At 37.6% G+C, this 16908-nt stretch overlaps 1 protein-coding gene across 1 annotated transcript in view; it reads right to left on the minus strand.

Annotated features, from left to right (window-relative positions):
• Positions 1 to 4564: 4564 nt before the first annotated feature.
• The window catches only part of LOC110171096 (matrilin-4-like), a 51423-nt gene continuing 39079 nt past the window's right edge, over positions 4565 to 16908 (minus strand). The window contains 7 exon segments of the mRNA XM_055160840.1: positions 4565 to 5353; positions 8302 to 8406; positions 9125 to 9277; positions 10240 to 10423; positions 12700 to 12929; positions 15384 to 15506; positions 16643 to 16765. Of these exon segments, the coding sequence (XP_055016815.1) occupies positions 5295 to 5353; positions 8302 to 8406; positions 9125 to 9277; positions 10240 to 10423; positions 12700 to 12929; positions 15384 to 15506; positions 16643 to 16765 (977 nt within the window). The 3' untranslated portion in view covers positions 4565 to 5294.

Genomic DNA, 16908 nt, shown 5'->3' on the forward strand with positions numbered 1-16908 from the left:
GACAGGTTGCCCCAGTGACACTGAAGCATGGGTCAAATGCAGAGGACAGATTTCCTTACAGGGACAATGAAGTGTTCCTTAACTTACTCTTTCCGTCTGGGCCCGTTTAAACTGAGTCGTGATTCAGTCATATCTAATCATCAATGATGAGTAAAAGCATGGGATGTGGAGCATAGTTTGGAGGAATATAGTTCACTTTGTGTGTGTTAAATGTCAATTATTAATGTGTGGAACATAATATGAGACATGAGGCCCAAAGTTAATGAGATAGTTGCTTGGGTATAGCAGCTACCTTGATATAGTAGTGTGAAGTAAGAAAGTAAACAATTTTAAATTTCATAAACATTTTATCTTTGTCCCCCAGATATGATGTAAACGTGTTCGAATCAAATATAACTTTTACTGATAACAATTTTACTATTTTACTATCCAATCAGAAAGCAGAATTATCCTAACATGAGTCTTTCATTTGGGTTGCAGACAGTTTCAAAGCTTAAATCCAGCTGGTTTAAGTCTAAAATGCCTCTCTCTGATCTGAATGGTCATTACCTAAACTGTTTGTGTGCGAGTGAAGACAATGGCCACCCAGTTTTTCAGTTGTGATAGTACACTTTTTTAATAACTGTGAGCGTGCAGGCTACATACAGTTCCTTTAAACTTGAAGGTGAACTTTTACTTTCTTTCTTTTTGAGTACAGTATTTAGAAGTTCACTTTTTGACCTTTACGTGTTACTTTGTCTGCCGTTGTTAGTCATATGTTTATTAAAGGCAAACGTCTATGGAGAAGCAACTCAAAGGTCAGTGCTGGTAATGAGCAGGTCCCAGAGGAGGTGCTCTTTTAACCAGCTAAGCACTGCGCACCGGGGACTCTCCTTCCAAAACAAAAGCACCATTTGAACCCACGGAGAATTACGCAGTATTGCACCAAACAAGTGAACTCTAATCAACAAGTAACAAGTGATGAAAATGATGAAAACTTTATCAAACTTTCACTGCAGTACAATGTGGAAAGTTTAATCCTCTTCAGTTATCAAAGTATTATAGATTTCTTGACATGTTTGACTAAAGTTCAGTTGCTGCATTTCAGAAGACATTACATTCTAGACCCTTTAGGTGTATTGGGGGTTACGTCACAGTTTCCAGTCTTGTAATGTTCAAATAATGTGGATTTTCTTTAAGATGCGTCATTATCACAATGCAATAATCAATATGAGACAGGTAAATGCTCAGGGAAATTTAGGCAGGAAATTTATGCACCCCCGTATAAACATTCTGCTAATGCACAATTCATACACAAAGTAATTCAAAGTGCTTTACAGAATAAGAAAGATATTAAAATTAAAAGGTGCAATTAAAGGGGCACCATCACCTACATGTCAGTGAAATTACTGCGTGACCTGAAATGTTCCAAAGTATGCCATCAAATGTAATACTAATTGAATTACAAAAAAATATTTATTCAATCAGCATTTTTATTGAAAATAGATAAATAAATAATATACTCCGGAACATTTCAGGTAAAGGAATAACCTCTCCATAGAGCCAAGCAGATCTCAAGCCTTCCACCAGAAATGTGGAAAAGCGCATCTTTAAAATGGCTGTGCACCATTACTTTGTAATGTAGCTGAGAAAAATTAGTTTTGCCCCAGGACAGATATGTTGGTCAAGAAACTGGGAAAGAAAGCTGTGTATTGCTGCAAGTGTTTTATCCTCAGAAAATCTGGAGTGCGACGTTAGCATGCTGTTTGTTCGCAGTACAGAGACAGAAAAACTCCACTCTGGCCTTGGGATGTTTAGAAGCACACTAATAAACTTATTAAGGTGAATACTTAGGATGTGATGTGTTAGGAAAGTGCTACTGTAAAAATATATATTTGTGTAATGACGGAAAAAGTGCCCTTAAAGCTTATGTACTTATTAAAATCAGCAGGTCATGGATGCTATGTACTTTGAACCGTCAGGAATTTTCACTTTCATCACAGTTGTCCTCTGAACAGGTTGGTGCTTCAATTCTGTGTCTCACCAACAGAGGTGGGTAGAGTAATCAAACATTGTACTCAAGTAAGCTTTAAATTAATATTACTCAAGTAGAAGTACAAAGTATTTTGGTCCAAGAAAGAGTAAAAAAAAAGTTAAGTATGTCTGAACACTTCTACTCAAGTAACAGTAACTTACAGAGTAACTATTGGGTCATAATATCTAATTTACAATGTTAATGTAATTTACATTTTACATTTGATTATTTATTTCTGTCACAGGTGTATTTTAACATTAAATCAGAGACAGTCATATTTAACATACACATACCGGAAAAGGTGTAGGCTGAAGCTTAATCTTATTATGCCTACCCTTTATTCCTTTGTCAGAGCATCATCTTAACACCAGTTCATCTTCATAAATACAGCAAGAGGAAACAAACAAATCAGTAACAGTACAACAAAGTACTACAGCACAAACTAAGTATCATATTTCATGTATCTGTCCAGAGTTAAACATTTAAACTTCTTTATAAAGTGAAAGAGACTGGTGCACAATTTTAGGTTTTCTGTACAGTTTTTCCAGAGCTCCACCCCTTTAACAGATACACAACATTTCATAATGTTTGTTCTAAGTTTCTTTTTGATAAACATGGCTGTGCCTCTGAGCTCATATTGGCTCTTTCGGATTTTGAACATGTTCTGTAAAGATTTTGACAGGAGATTATTGTTTATTTTGAACATGATTTTTAGAGTATAAAGGTCGACTAAATCATAAAATTTCAGAGTTTGAAGGTTTATAAATAATGCATTGGTGACTGGTGATTAGTTTGAAGGACTAGACCAGGGATGTCCAAACTTTTTCATTAAGGGCCACATTTCTAAACACAGATGAAGCAGAGGGCCGTTCGAGGGCCATAGACTGGAGCTCAATACAGTGAATAATTAAAATATGTGCAGGTTTAACACGTTAGAATGAACCATCAGTCTTTATTCATGCTAAGATCCATAAACCCACACACTAAATATTAAATATTTGCTTCATTGAGGTAGATTTTCAAAAAATCTTGTAGTAAAAAGTTCATTTTAATTGATGCAAGGTAATTTGGGCCAATTCATCTGGAAGCCTGAGGGCCAAGAAAAATTTGTTTGAGGGCCACATTTGGCCCATGGGACATAGTTTGGACATGCCTGGACTAGACATTAAATAATGCACAAAATCTCGCATTTTCAAAGAATGGACACAAAAATTTGAAAAAAAAACAACCCCAAAACATTATATCAGAAGGCGCTGTACAAAAATCTGAAATGCAAATAATTTCATATTGTCAACATAAAGCACTTGTCACATGTGGAAGAATAACTACAGCCTTTACTCAAATAAAAATACTTCAGTAAAAATATTACTGAAGTATGATTACAAGTTTGCTGCTAGAAAAGTACTCTGAAAAGTACAATTTATTTTTAAAAAGTTACTCAAGTAAATGTATTCGATTAAATGTAAATATTTCTCACTTCTGCTCCTCAATTCATTCCAGCTGTTCTTTGTACGTTGTTACTGTGTCTGTTAAGATGTTTGTCCTCTGCATTTGACCCGTCCTTCCAGGCTGCTGGGTAATCTGTCAGGAGCAGTGATGTGGTGAAAACTCCACAACAAAAGGCCCCATCTAGATAGACTGATATGTAAAATAAGATAAGATACAAAGACACATAGATAGAAATGGTGTATGGTCACACTTTTATACAGCACTTTTCCAATGTCAAGACACCCAAAGTGAAGGAACAAATCAACCACTCACACACACACATACATACATACATTGGACATACATCAGTGAATGCAGATACTGGGGCAAGATGAGATAAGTGTCTTGACCAAGTACAGAATGACAGCATTCGTCTGTGAGAGCTGGAATCGCACTGCCAACCTGTGGGCCAGTGGATCTGACTGCTCTACCAATGATGTTTATGTCGAGATATAGATAAATAGATAGCTAGATAGATGATGAAGGTAATGTATGTTTCATATACAGTACTTGTACACAACCCTGACACTGACCTCCTGCACGTGACAGGCCTTTGAAAACTATATACTGGATTAAAATCACTGGATTCACTTTAGCACATGTGTAATAGTCAACAAATGACACTGGAGGGAGCCGTTACACTGCAACCTTAGGCTGCACGTGTCATTAGAATGGATAACTCTCATCAACAGATTAAATTTATGCTCGACCTTTCTCCATGCCTTTTACTGAGAATGCCCTCTTTTATGAACAGTCTGTAAAATAAATAACCTGTATGTGGCTTTGAAATCTGTTATGAAACGGATTTTAACTTGACTTCAGTTGTTGGCATGGCAGACTCTCCACACTAGAGGGAGCCATTGCACCATTTAAGAAGCAGCAAGACTCATCACACTGAATCATGATCTAATAATCTTTGTTTCTAGGCTATGCTTAGTTTGAAATATCTTAATTATTTCTTACAAAACCTATTCAGTCTACATCAATATAGCTAGACAGACAGACATCAAAAACCATTTAAAATGTACATTAAAAAACACTAAAATACAAAGTTGTCTCTTTTATTGTCTTCTGTGTTGTAATATCGACAAATACAAAAAAAGATTATTACAATATACAAAATGCATAGTCCAAAAGTAGAGGGTATTGATCGGTGGTTATCTTTTCATACACAGTACAATTTCATTTCAAACCTCTTACTTCCCTCGCATCTGATCAGCCAAGAAAACCAACATGGCCAATGCAAAGTGGATGAAATTTTAATGCTACGCTACAAACAAAAATAAATGCTATGTCACAGTATGGGTCATGTGTTATTTCCTATGGAGTGGCAATCCAACTTCATTTCCTGTCCTTATCCCCAAATATTCTAACCGACTACTATAAAAAAACGCTATAAATAGTTCAATAGCAAATCATATAAAACAAGTATAAACATGTTGTTTTTGTCTGACTATGACCTGATTTCTACTGTCTTCTATCTACATTTTCAGTTTACAGTTTGCCTAATCTCTGGTATGAATATATTTTTACATAATATTTTTCAATATAAAACTCAACTAAAACCATTGAGTGTATCCCAGACGCAACCAGCAAAAACAATATGGCGTCATTTACATTAAGAGCAAGGTAAGTTGTGTTTTGAGAGACCCGCTTAAGGCCATAAAGTCTTTGGGAAATAGCCTATAGTTTGTCCATTTTGGTTGATGGTTCGATTTCCCCCTGTCTGTCCGTGATGTGCCTCGTTCCTCTTCCTGGTTTGGGGTGTCTTGCTCACTAACACACAGGTGAATTACTTCCTGGACAGTAACTGATTCTCCAGCTGTTCGAGGCGAGCGGTCATCCCAGCCAGTGCACAAAGAGTTAAGAGAAAATAAACAGTAGTACATAGTATACAGTGAAGCAGAGTAAATATTTGAAAATACTAGAAGATAAAATGTTTAACTTCAAACATCAGTGTCAGCCAACAACACAGGGTTGTCCTATATCATCATTGCTGTTTCTGATAACACCAAAACAATTGCCACAAGACTGAATTTCAAAACAAGGATGGTAGGGTGAGTAGTTGATCTGCATAAGGTTCTTTACACTAACCCATATCTCCAAGCTGTACATGCAAAAAACAATATAATGAATATAAAAATAGAGCATGTAAACTTTTAAAGATACGCCTGGGTAAATAAATGCTGGTTTTGTAAAATGTTGCACAAATTACTTTTGTAAAGCATCATAATCATCATTACCTAAATATTTTGAACCACAAATCGATATCATTCACTACACCTTCACAAAAAGGTGCAATTACTGAGCCTGTGTACTTATTTTTACACACTGTAAACCAGGGGTCTTCTGTTCTAGTTCTGGTTTAGCTATTGATCTATTTCATTATAGTTCTATGGGTTTAGCCCTGGTTATGTCCAGGTTTAGTCCCAGCGATGTGTAAGATTTTTATGACTTCTGCATGTCTAATGTATAAATTAACATCTAGACATAGTTGTTGCAATATTTTGATAACAACATTCAGAACATAGTTTAAAAATGCATAAGGAATGTGCTCAGATGAGTTTGATAATGTCTCAGCTGAGATTTAAGATTGAGATAGTTTTTAACAACTTGTCGAGCTACTTCGGAGGAAATTTTTATAAAAGAATGAGAACTTCGCACATGAATTACTTGAGACAGGTGTGTTGGAGGAGAGGGAGCAGCCCAAGAACATAGAGAAAAATCCCGCACACCATCTTGCTTGCAAATTGTGAGATTCATTAGGACAAACTGCAACATTTCAGCACTAGGCCTTCTGAAACGTTTGCCTGACGAAGGCCTAGTGCCGAAACGCTGCACAGTTTGTCCCAATGAATCTCACAATTTGCAAGCAAGACGGTGTGCGGGATTTTTCTCTATACAAATATTTTTTTTAAATGTAGTTTTAAAATAAATAATACAAACATTATTGTATTTTGTCACAGACTCGTACACAACCCCTGAGCCCCTGCATATGAAGATCCCCTTGACAACCGTGTAACCTGATCGTGTACTATGGATTCACCTGGCACAACTGTAATATCCAACGAATGACACTAGAGGGAGCTGTTGCACTGCACAACAGTCCTTACGCGTGTGCCATCAGTGACTTGCTCTCATCAGCAGATTAAACAGGTCCTCAAGCTCGCTTCTTGCCTTTTACTGAGAACGCCCCCCTTTGTGAGCAGTCTGGAAAATACTGTACTGTTCTCGGCTACAGTTGTTGGCACGGCAGACTCTCCACACTAGAGAGAGCCATTCTACCACTTAAGAAACTGCATGACTCATCACACTGAATCATGATCTAATAATCTTCGTTTCTATCTTATGTTTTGCGAGCATAAATACCCCCAATTATTGCTGACAAAACCTATGTAGTCTACAGACAGGCATGGATGGATCTTAATATTCAACAAATGACACTGGAGGGACCTGTTATACTGCAATTTTTTGGCTGCATGTGTCAACAAATAACTCTCATTAGTAGATAAAATATTAACCGTACTCAACCTTGCCTCTTGTGTTTTACTGCTCCCCTTTGTAAGCAGTCTGGAAAATACATGTCAAAACCTGTATGTGGCTTTGAAATTTGTTATGAAATTGACTTTTGTTCTCAGCTACAGTTGTTGGCATGGCAGACTTTTCACACTAGAGAGAGCCATTGTACCACTTAAGAAGCTGCATGACTCATCACACTGAAGCATGATCTAATAATCTTTGTTTCCGTTTTGTTTTGTTACATCATATATATATATACCATCAATTATTGCTGACAAAACCTATATAGTCTACAGACAGATAGACATGGATGGATAATTGGTCGATTTTTGTCCTCATTTCTTGTTTAAAACTAGATATTGGATTGTCATTTGTAAATCTATTTTAGTCCTAATTCAAAATAAGAATAATCACAATCAGCACCTAGATAGATAGACAGATAGATAAATAGATGGATGGATAGATGCATGGATAAATATACAGATAAAAGAGTTCCCGTTTATATCATCCAGTCTGCCTCTCATTCTTTACTTCCTCTGACCATATCACGTGTAGCTAATGGCTTTTATTGGAAGTGTGTGGTGTGGAGCTGAAGGAGAGTAGTACACCGGATAAGCCTTCTCGCTCTGTGCTGTCCTATCCATTTGTTTCAGAAATATGAAAAAACTAGGACGATTTGCCATACTGATTAACAATTTAAAAGATTCTATATTTCTGTTTTCTATACAGACAAACACACATAACAACACTGTATCTCCAGCTGTGATTGGACAGAGCTCAGATAATACTCAGTTTTACAGTTTTGGATCAATCAAGTATTATATGAAAGCCAAAAACGTTAAACTGTATAAAAAAGTATCTAGTAATGCATACGTTTTTACTTTTACTTAAAGTGGAACTAAACACCGAATCAATATTTTCTTCTACTAAATTGTGTACACCGTGTTTTAATAGCCGTACCTTTTTGTCAATTTTAGCGCAAACTTTGTAAATTTGCAGCTTTGTGTTCAAAAACAGTCAAAACTGAGTGTGCGCTGTTTCCAATGACCACTGCAATTTCAAGTACTACGTGACATAACACAGCCTTGATTACAGCCAGGCATTTCTAATTATAAATAGACTAATGACATTGTTCCTTATACCCATCTGAAAGAGTTTATTAGAGTCTTTAGCCCCACTTTAAGTACGCTTGAAGTACATTTTTAGCCATGTAACTGTAGTATAGAGTGTTAGAATTCTTTCCACCATTGCCCATGAATACACAGTAAAACAAAGGATATGTTTTTGAGTAAGCTGCTCCAGACTGCTCATGGTGGCCTGTTGGAACTCCACCAGGCTCTCACAGGCGCAGGGGTCCTTCACCTCGATCTCCCCCTGGCTCTCCGCTGCACGGGAAAGGACAGAGGAACAGTCAGATAAAATACACTTTACACAACATAAAATGAGTCATGTATACGTAAATCTAGTTGAAAAGACTCAAGTTATTTTGACTAGTTTATCTTTATTTACTTAGTTGATCTAGAGATCACTTGACTTGTCTTAAAGTGGCTGTGCGTGTTTTTCCATGCTGTTGAGCAATATTTATCTTACTGTAGCACAAATACTGTATATTGTATAAGCTTTTCACTATTATCAAGTCCACTATTATCATGCTAGTTGTTATTACCTTGACTCAAAAAAGGAAAAGCACAAGCAAAACCCATCACGATGAAAGATCAGGATGCTAGAATGAACTATATTACTATATTTCTATAATTTTAATATTTACTTGTACATATACATATCATTTTGCTTTATTTTGACACCTGTCTCTTGTTATTTTTGCTACTTACTTTGAATTTATTATTACAATTTATATTGTTGCTCTTTATTATTACAGAATTGTTATCTGTGATCCACTATGTCCAAATAATTTCCCTTGTCGAACAATCAAGTTTATAACAAAATTGAGGAATCACTTTGGACAGCTGCAAACCGATTAAAAAACTATTTCAGCTTTTCAGGTTTTATACGACATTTATTTGAATACTTCCTTTTTAAAGTGAGACTGATTACTGAGTTTAACCACGTGCATTTAGAGGCAGTTGTTTTGGAGTGCTTTACCTGGGCACACGTTGAGTTTGAGGTTCTCTGCGATGGTGCTAATGGCAGAGAAGTCCGTCGTGTAGTAAAAGTGTTTTTCCACAGGGTCAGATGCAATCTCCCTCAGCTCGTCTTCTACAGCTTTGCCCACTCCAACTGCATACATGGTGATGCCTGCGGAACAGAAACATTATAGTGCACATTCACCTAAAACATTTAACTATTCATATATGCTCAGATCATTGGTCTACAGTGTGCTTTTCAAGTTGGGATGGTCTAAAATGGATTTTTGAGCTGATACCGCTCTCAAATATTTGCCCTGCTGCAATCGATAATAATGATATTTAGATTATAAAAACCAGAGCAAGGCCCATAAATGTATGTTACACAAATATATCACAAATGAACTTTTATTTATTCATGTATTTATCAGGATACAACCATTTGCTCCAGGGCCACATCTCTATTTTCAAAACACTCACTTTGGCACATTATACATTCTGGAATTCATACAATTACAAGGTAAGTGCACAACAAGTATGTGCCTGTCTTTCTAGTTTAACAGATTACAATAAGTCAGAACATGGAAAGAAGCTAAAGTATCCTTGATCTGCAAACTTAAGAGATAAAAAATTAAAACCGGTGATTGTGGTTAGTGGGTGAAAGTGCATAAGCACTGTACCACTTTCTGTTTAGCTGAAGCTACATTATGTATAACTCTTGGCATTGGTTCAATACTCTACTAGGATGCAGTCTTAATGTAGTCTTGGTTTGGTCCTGTTCTAGTTCTGGTTTAGCTATTGATCTATTTTATTATAGTTCTACGGGTTTAGCCCTGGTCATGTCCAGGTTTAGTCCCAGTTTTGATGACTTCTCCATGTCTAATGTATAAATTAACATCTATACATATTTGTTGCAATATTTTGATAACAACATTCAGAACATAGTTTAAAAATGCGTAAGGAATGTGCTCAAATGAGTCTGATAATGTCTCGGCTGAGATTTAAGATTGAGATAGTCAGACACACACAATATAAAAATTTTGAAAAACTCCAAAACATAAATAGTAATCTTAATTTCACAATAATTTTTCTTTTTTTTTTTGTCCCTGACATTCTCTATATGTAGTGCCTTACCAGCCTCCTTGGCCTTCTTGGCATACTCGGTGATGTCATCCTGGGAGCGCCCATCGGTGAACACCAGGCCTATGCGGGGGATGTTACGGGCGGCAGGACGAGCCCCCTCTGCCTCAGAGAAGCTGTTCTCCAGCATGTGCTTGAGAGCCAGGCCCGTCATCGTCCCCTTCTCCATGTACTCCACCTGAGCAACACGCACAGTACAATTCATTTACAACTAAATACATTTCTTTAAAAACTGCATTAATAAAAATTTTCTGACATTTGCTGGAATCATGATGAGGTTTTCTGTATTGGTTTCATACATGATGAGATCAAAGATAAGTTCTCTTACAAGAAGATATATCTATATTTTTGTTTAGCTGTTTTTATTGACTGAAAAGACTGCATCTGCACTTTGTCACCGGTTAGTGGATGACCGCTTAAGCACTTTACCACTGTGTGTTTAGCTCTATTTTGTTGATAGTAATTTATGTATCAGTTTCAGTGAGGTGAAACTACATAATGTATTACTCTTGGCGTTGGTTCAGTACTACCAGGATGCCTTCTCACCAAGATGGTCCTGGTGTAGTCTTAATGTCAAATAGACCACTAGCACAATTTGGAACACAGACATCTCTTTTCTTCACAGGTACAGATTATTGCTGCACTTTCCTAATCAAAGCCAGAGCAGGTTTTTCAACATACCTGCTGTGCTACACTTGGCACTATAGAGGGAGACATTACACTACTTTAAATGCTACATGACTCATCATGTTCAGCATCCTGTCAGTATCCTGTTTTTCAATGCTCAGTTACAGTTAATACTTAACAAATATTTGTAAGAGAATAGACCAATCCTTGAACCACCGAAACCTGTTATTGTGCAATTCTATTTTCAAGAGTAAGTGGATGTACATTGTTGTACAGGTTGCTTTCGGTTTCTTGGAAATGATGTCACTGTCTCCGATGAGGGCAGGGGGAGTATTCCTGTATCGATCGTGACTTTACATACAGTATCTAAGAGGAACAGTCTGCTGAGACTGATCATTTTCACTTTCAAGCTAAATATTATTTTCTTAACCACACTGAAAAAAAATCTGTTCATCTTAGTGAAAAAAAAAAAGTACTAAAATAATTTGTTCTGGTCCTGTTTTGAGCCCAGTTTAGTCCTGTTTTAGACCGGGTGTAGTCCAAGTATTAAATTATGTTTTAAAAAGGCACGGTGTAACCTTTCAGGAGATGTTACTGCATTGCCTAGAATGCTATACAATGTTAAAATTAATTAAAATTACATTAAAAAATCGATTTCCATCTAGTCACAGTACAAATACCTAGAGACAATAAATAAATTTAATCTCATACAGTGGCACATTTGGTAACACTTTATTATAACTACTTACAGCCTTAATAAAGCATGAACAAAGACTTAATTCATCATGAACAAATAGTTTAGAAAGAATGATTGAGGCTTAGGAAGTTTCCATTTAAGGATTAGTACTTAAGAGATTTAAGCAGCCAAACCCAATTTATTCCCATGAATTTGACTTGCCCCAACACAGATATATTGTGCCCTTGAGAATCAGGAAGTGTTCTGTCAGAAAAATTCTGCTCTGGTCTCATCATGGTGTAGAATTAGTATGCCTGGAATACATAATGTGCGTGAGAAATACCCTTTAAACTTTTTTTAAAAATGAACTTGTTTTTCACGTTTTAAGACTGTAAAAATCAGCTACATTGCCTGATAGTAGTTACTAAGCTTGAATCAGTCTTAATAAACTATTAGCTCATTATGATTTAAGTCTTAGTCCATGCTTTATTCAGTGTCCTATATTATGCAAAATTGACTCTTGTGAGCTTTAAGCCATGTTATAATGTTACAATACCTCATCAAAAACATACCTGGAGTTGCATTTGTGTTTCGTTTATACATCTGAATAACCCTCCATTATTAGTCTACATCTCTAACGCTTGCTCCCTTCCACCATGTGATTTCAGGAGGCAGTAGCTTTCAAGCTTAAATACTGTATTGCATATTGTTGTATTGAGTTCCACTTGTGGACTGTAACGGACTCATAGTGTGTGTTTGTGTGCATGTGAGAAGTGAGAACTGCTCTGAGAATGCTGCAAATGAGTTGCCCCATGGGATCAGTAAAGTTTTCTGAATCATTAGTTAACAGCTACCTCTTGTTTAGTAGAGATTGGAAATTCCAAAGCAGAAATGAACCAAATGATTCTAATGAAGCTGTATGGAATTCAAAAAAAAAAAAAAACTGTGGCGGTCTTCCTGTATTACTACATGTCAAGTGTTTTCCATCTGAGAGAAAAATACAACCTAAATATGCAGGATTATTGTGTAAACTATGTGTGAATAAAATAAAATGCAACTTCAGATATGTTTTTGATGAGGAAGCAACATTATAACAGAACTGGAAATGAAGTAACATGGACCCTTTAACTCCCATGCACTCCGGCTGGTACCTTCATGACGGCAGCCTTGATCTCGTCGGCAGTGTGGTACATGTTGAGGGGGAACTCGGTGCGGACACGGCTGGAGTACTGGACCAGACCCACCCTGGTGCCGTGAGCAGACACGTCCAGAGAGTCCACCACCTGGTTCACAAACTTCTTCACCAACTCGAAGTTCTGAGGTCGCACACTTTTAGAGCCGTCGATCACAAGAACCAGGTCAATGTTGGCGGATTTACACGCTGGAGAAAAAGAAATGGAACATCACAGTAGCTATTTTATTGACAGTTGCAACAAACTGGGAGTAGCTTCTTTTACTACAAACAATATGTTATTTTAGGGATAGACTTAGGGTGACCAGATTTTGGGGTGACTGGTAGTGATAAAATTGAAATGAAAAAAAAAAAATAAAAAAATTGTAAAAAATAAAATAACAAATTTAAATGACTGTGTAATTAAGAAGAATACTGTAGTTCTGCTCTTGGCCCTTTCATGACTAACATGTGAGTCAGTATAGTCACATTTTCTTTCTGTTTTGGTAATTTTTAAGCATCCTTTTCTGTATTTTCCCTAAACAAGTGACAATTTATGCCTTCTTTTACTGAGGGCAGGGATCAAATTGGTCAAAAATAGGGACACCTAGGACATTTCTTGTATAAAACTGGGACAAATCACTGGTTTTGGATAAATCTGCTGGGACAGGGGACACAGGGCACAAAACTGGGACTGTCCAGGGTAAATAGGGACGTCCAGTCACCCTACATAGACTACAACTCAATCACCTGGCTAGCTGCTACTACCTGGAGTTATGTAAAATCGAACACTCCTTCACATTCAAATAAATGGTGAAGCTAATCCTCGTATTAAAGAATATAACATGTGTATTTCAGTATAGGTATGTCACCAGTAACACCTGAAAGAGGACATTTAGATGTGACCTGATGTTCACCAGACCCACACAAATTCAGAAATCTCAGCAGTGGGTTAGTTGTTAATTCAAATGCCACTTTTATATGTAATTATGATCTAAAATAAGACATCAAAAAGTTTACACACTCAGCAGTGACTTTAAATGAGGCTCTGGTCTCATTTAAAAGTGGTCGATAGGTTAGTACCAAATGACACCCACTGGATTATTCATAATTTATGTTTTTTGTGAAATAATGCTAATTGCTATAGGAAAAAATACAGTGGAATGGTGATCCAAAATCTTTCCAGACTAGATGAGTTGCTGAGTGGATGGGAGCATAACATACAAAGCACCATCTACTAATTATATGCCTGTGATTTTTAAAGTAATCAGATGCTGGAAGAGGTACCTTAGAGTACTCTATAGCCAAATGACATCAGTCCTTACAAGGATTTTCGAAACTTTCTAGTATGCATGTATACTGAAATTGTGAATTTGCATATTTTCAGGTATTTCAAAGTTTCAGTCAGAGCAAAATAGTCCAATGACATTCATTTGGTCTTCCAATATTTTATGTTATTAGGTTCTTTTTTCAGACCAAGAGTTTTGTTTCATACCTGACATTCCGACTGCTCACTAGCGCTCTTCCTCAGAGTGGTCATGTAATGTTACTGTGACGTGTCTGGTCAGCTGATTTATACAGGTTTTGGTGCTGTCTTCCTACTGGTGGCATCAGGATGACAGCGCCATCTGCAGTCCGACTTCCTCAGGACAATATCCCGGGTGTGTGAGAGTAAAAAAAAGCCCCCTCTTCCTGGTTTATAGTCCCGTGGGCACGTGGGACACTGTCCACTGTCATCCTGCCTCCATTGGTAGGAAGACAGCGCAAAAACCTGTATATATCAGCTGACCAGACACGTCACAGCAACATCACATGACCACTCTGAGGAAGACCACTAGTGAGCAGTCAAAACTGTCAGGTATGAAACAAAACTCTTGGTTTGAGCAAAATAGTTGCTTTTCTAATAACAATAAGTAAAACTGTATCAAAATTAGTCATTAGTATATTTTTTGTATATATTTATGTACAGGATTTAAAAAGTCTCTATACTCTAATCTCTATTCAGCATTCATATTGTAGTTTGCTTAGATGTAGCCAGTTGGAGCAGTGTTTGAACTAAAAAAATAATATAAAATCCTGTGTCCACGGTTCTGAAGATTTTGGCAGGCATATTGCATTTCCCATGACCCCTCTGGAGAAAGGGACATTTTACAATAACAGTTCATCATTGTCCAGTCCAGCTTAGCTCCAGACAAAGTTAATCTGCTTTTGACATCAGAGTGAACCTGTTAAAATTACACAGAGCTACTACAAATTACCTTCTGTGTTAGAAAGAATATAACCAGACCCTTAGAGAGGTGACATCATCATGCAATACTGTTTAGGCTGGTGATTGATTTAACAAAAATGCAAAAAAAAAAAAAAAAAACTTTCTTCATTTAAAGTAATTATAAAAACTGTTGACCTTATAATAATATTGTTTTGATTTCCACCTGATTACATTTAAAGCCCCATTATGAAACATCTTGTGGTGGGAAATCTACTTGCAATTATCGCTACAACCAAGTGCCTTAAAATACCCATAATGAAATGTATGCTTCTATTTTGGTCTTTTTTTTTAATCCAGAATGTTACACAGTGGGGCTTTAAAACCATTGTAGTGACTTCTCATATTCATAGTGTTTCTTGAGTGTATAATGGATAAAATGAGTGTGGAGGACTTACTGCCACAGCTCTTGCCGTCGTCCTGCAGCAGTTGGCCCTCGGGACAGATGCAGTAGTAGGACCCAGGGGTGCTCACACACTGGTGCTCACAGCCGTGTGCCACTGTCTTACACATGTCCATGTCTGAGAACAATCAGCATACATTATTTATCACTGAAGGGCAATTTAAAGTTCATATGATAGGTTAGATGACTCATTTCACTAAAACATAGAACTACACTTTTTTTGGAGTCATAATTTTTGACTTGATAATTTGACTTTTCACTCAACTTGTAACACTACAGTCTATCCCACCAAACCAAGTAAGAATAAAAAAAAAACATGAAAAGTCCTACCAATCATTTCATAATCAGTTCAAATTCAAAAGAGGTTAAATGGTAATTTTCAGTCAAAGGATTGACTGACAGAAATAACAGGTCTGAGGTCATCGCCATCAACCAGGCCCTCCATTTCATCCTGCAGCACCTGGACTCCCTGGGAACCTCCCTGCTCTGCTCCAGGACAAACTCTCTCTGCTCGGTGTGCCCGACTGCACCTGCAGGGGGAGCACAGACTTCCTGACAGACCAAAGTCAGTGTGTGTGGCTGTGGAAAAATGTCTCGAACTCTCTACAGCAGTGTAATCCCCCACTCTTCTTGCTGTACACCAACTGCTGCACCTCCAGACACAACTCTGTAAAGTTGATCAAGTTTGTAGACACCACCCTCAATGGATGAGCCTGCCTACAGTAGGGAGGTGGACCAACTGATGACCTGGTGCACTGGCATCAACCTGGAGATGATGAACTACACTTCCTGTGGCACCACCATCAGCCAGGACCCAGGTGGAGCCCACTACCACCTCCATCATTAAGAAAACCCAGCAGAGGATGGACATGTAGCAACTGAAGAAGGCCAAGCTGCGAGCCTCGATGATGGTACAGTTCTGCACGGCCATCACTGAGTCCATCCTCACCTCCTCCATCGCAGCTGTGCATCGGGACACAGACTGCAACAGCACATTGTGCGCTCTGGTGAGAAGGTGATCAGCTCCACTGTACCACTCCAGGACTCGGGGGGCCGGCAGGTCAGTTTGCAGCTGACCCTTCTTACCCTCAACATGGACTATTTGAGTCACTCCCCTTTGACAGGAAGCTACAGTCCATTTGGACCAGAACCTCTCGTCACAAGAACTCTTTCCCTCTGCCTTTGGACTCATAAAGTCTTTATAAGGCCTTACCATTCCAGGCATTATCCATAAACCTATGTTTCTGAACTTACTTGTGCAGGTCTTCTTGTCCTGGTTGAGTTTAAATCCCTTGTTGCAGTCACAGGTGAAGGCTCCAGGAGAGGGTATACAGATCTGCTCACAGTCATGTTTGCCCTCAGCGCACAGGTCAATGGCTGAACCATAAACAATACAACATTAGTATACACAAATATTCCACTTTGTCTAGTCACACCAAGTACTATTAATCACAGAAATGCAGTAACATTTGTGTTATTGCAGTTCTATATGTGGCTCATGCAAGCAAAGCAATTCTAGC

The sequence above is a fragment of the Boleophthalmus pectinirostris genome, unplaced genomic scaffold, assembly GCF_026225935.1.
Source record: "Boleophthalmus pectinirostris isolate CB_2022bp ecotype Guang Dong unplaced genomic scaffold, ASM2622593v1 HiC_scaffold_3, whole genome shotgun sequence".
Lineage (NCBI taxonomy): Eukaryota > Metazoa > Chordata > Actinopteri > Gobiiformes > Gobiidae > Boleophthalmus > Boleophthalmus pectinirostris.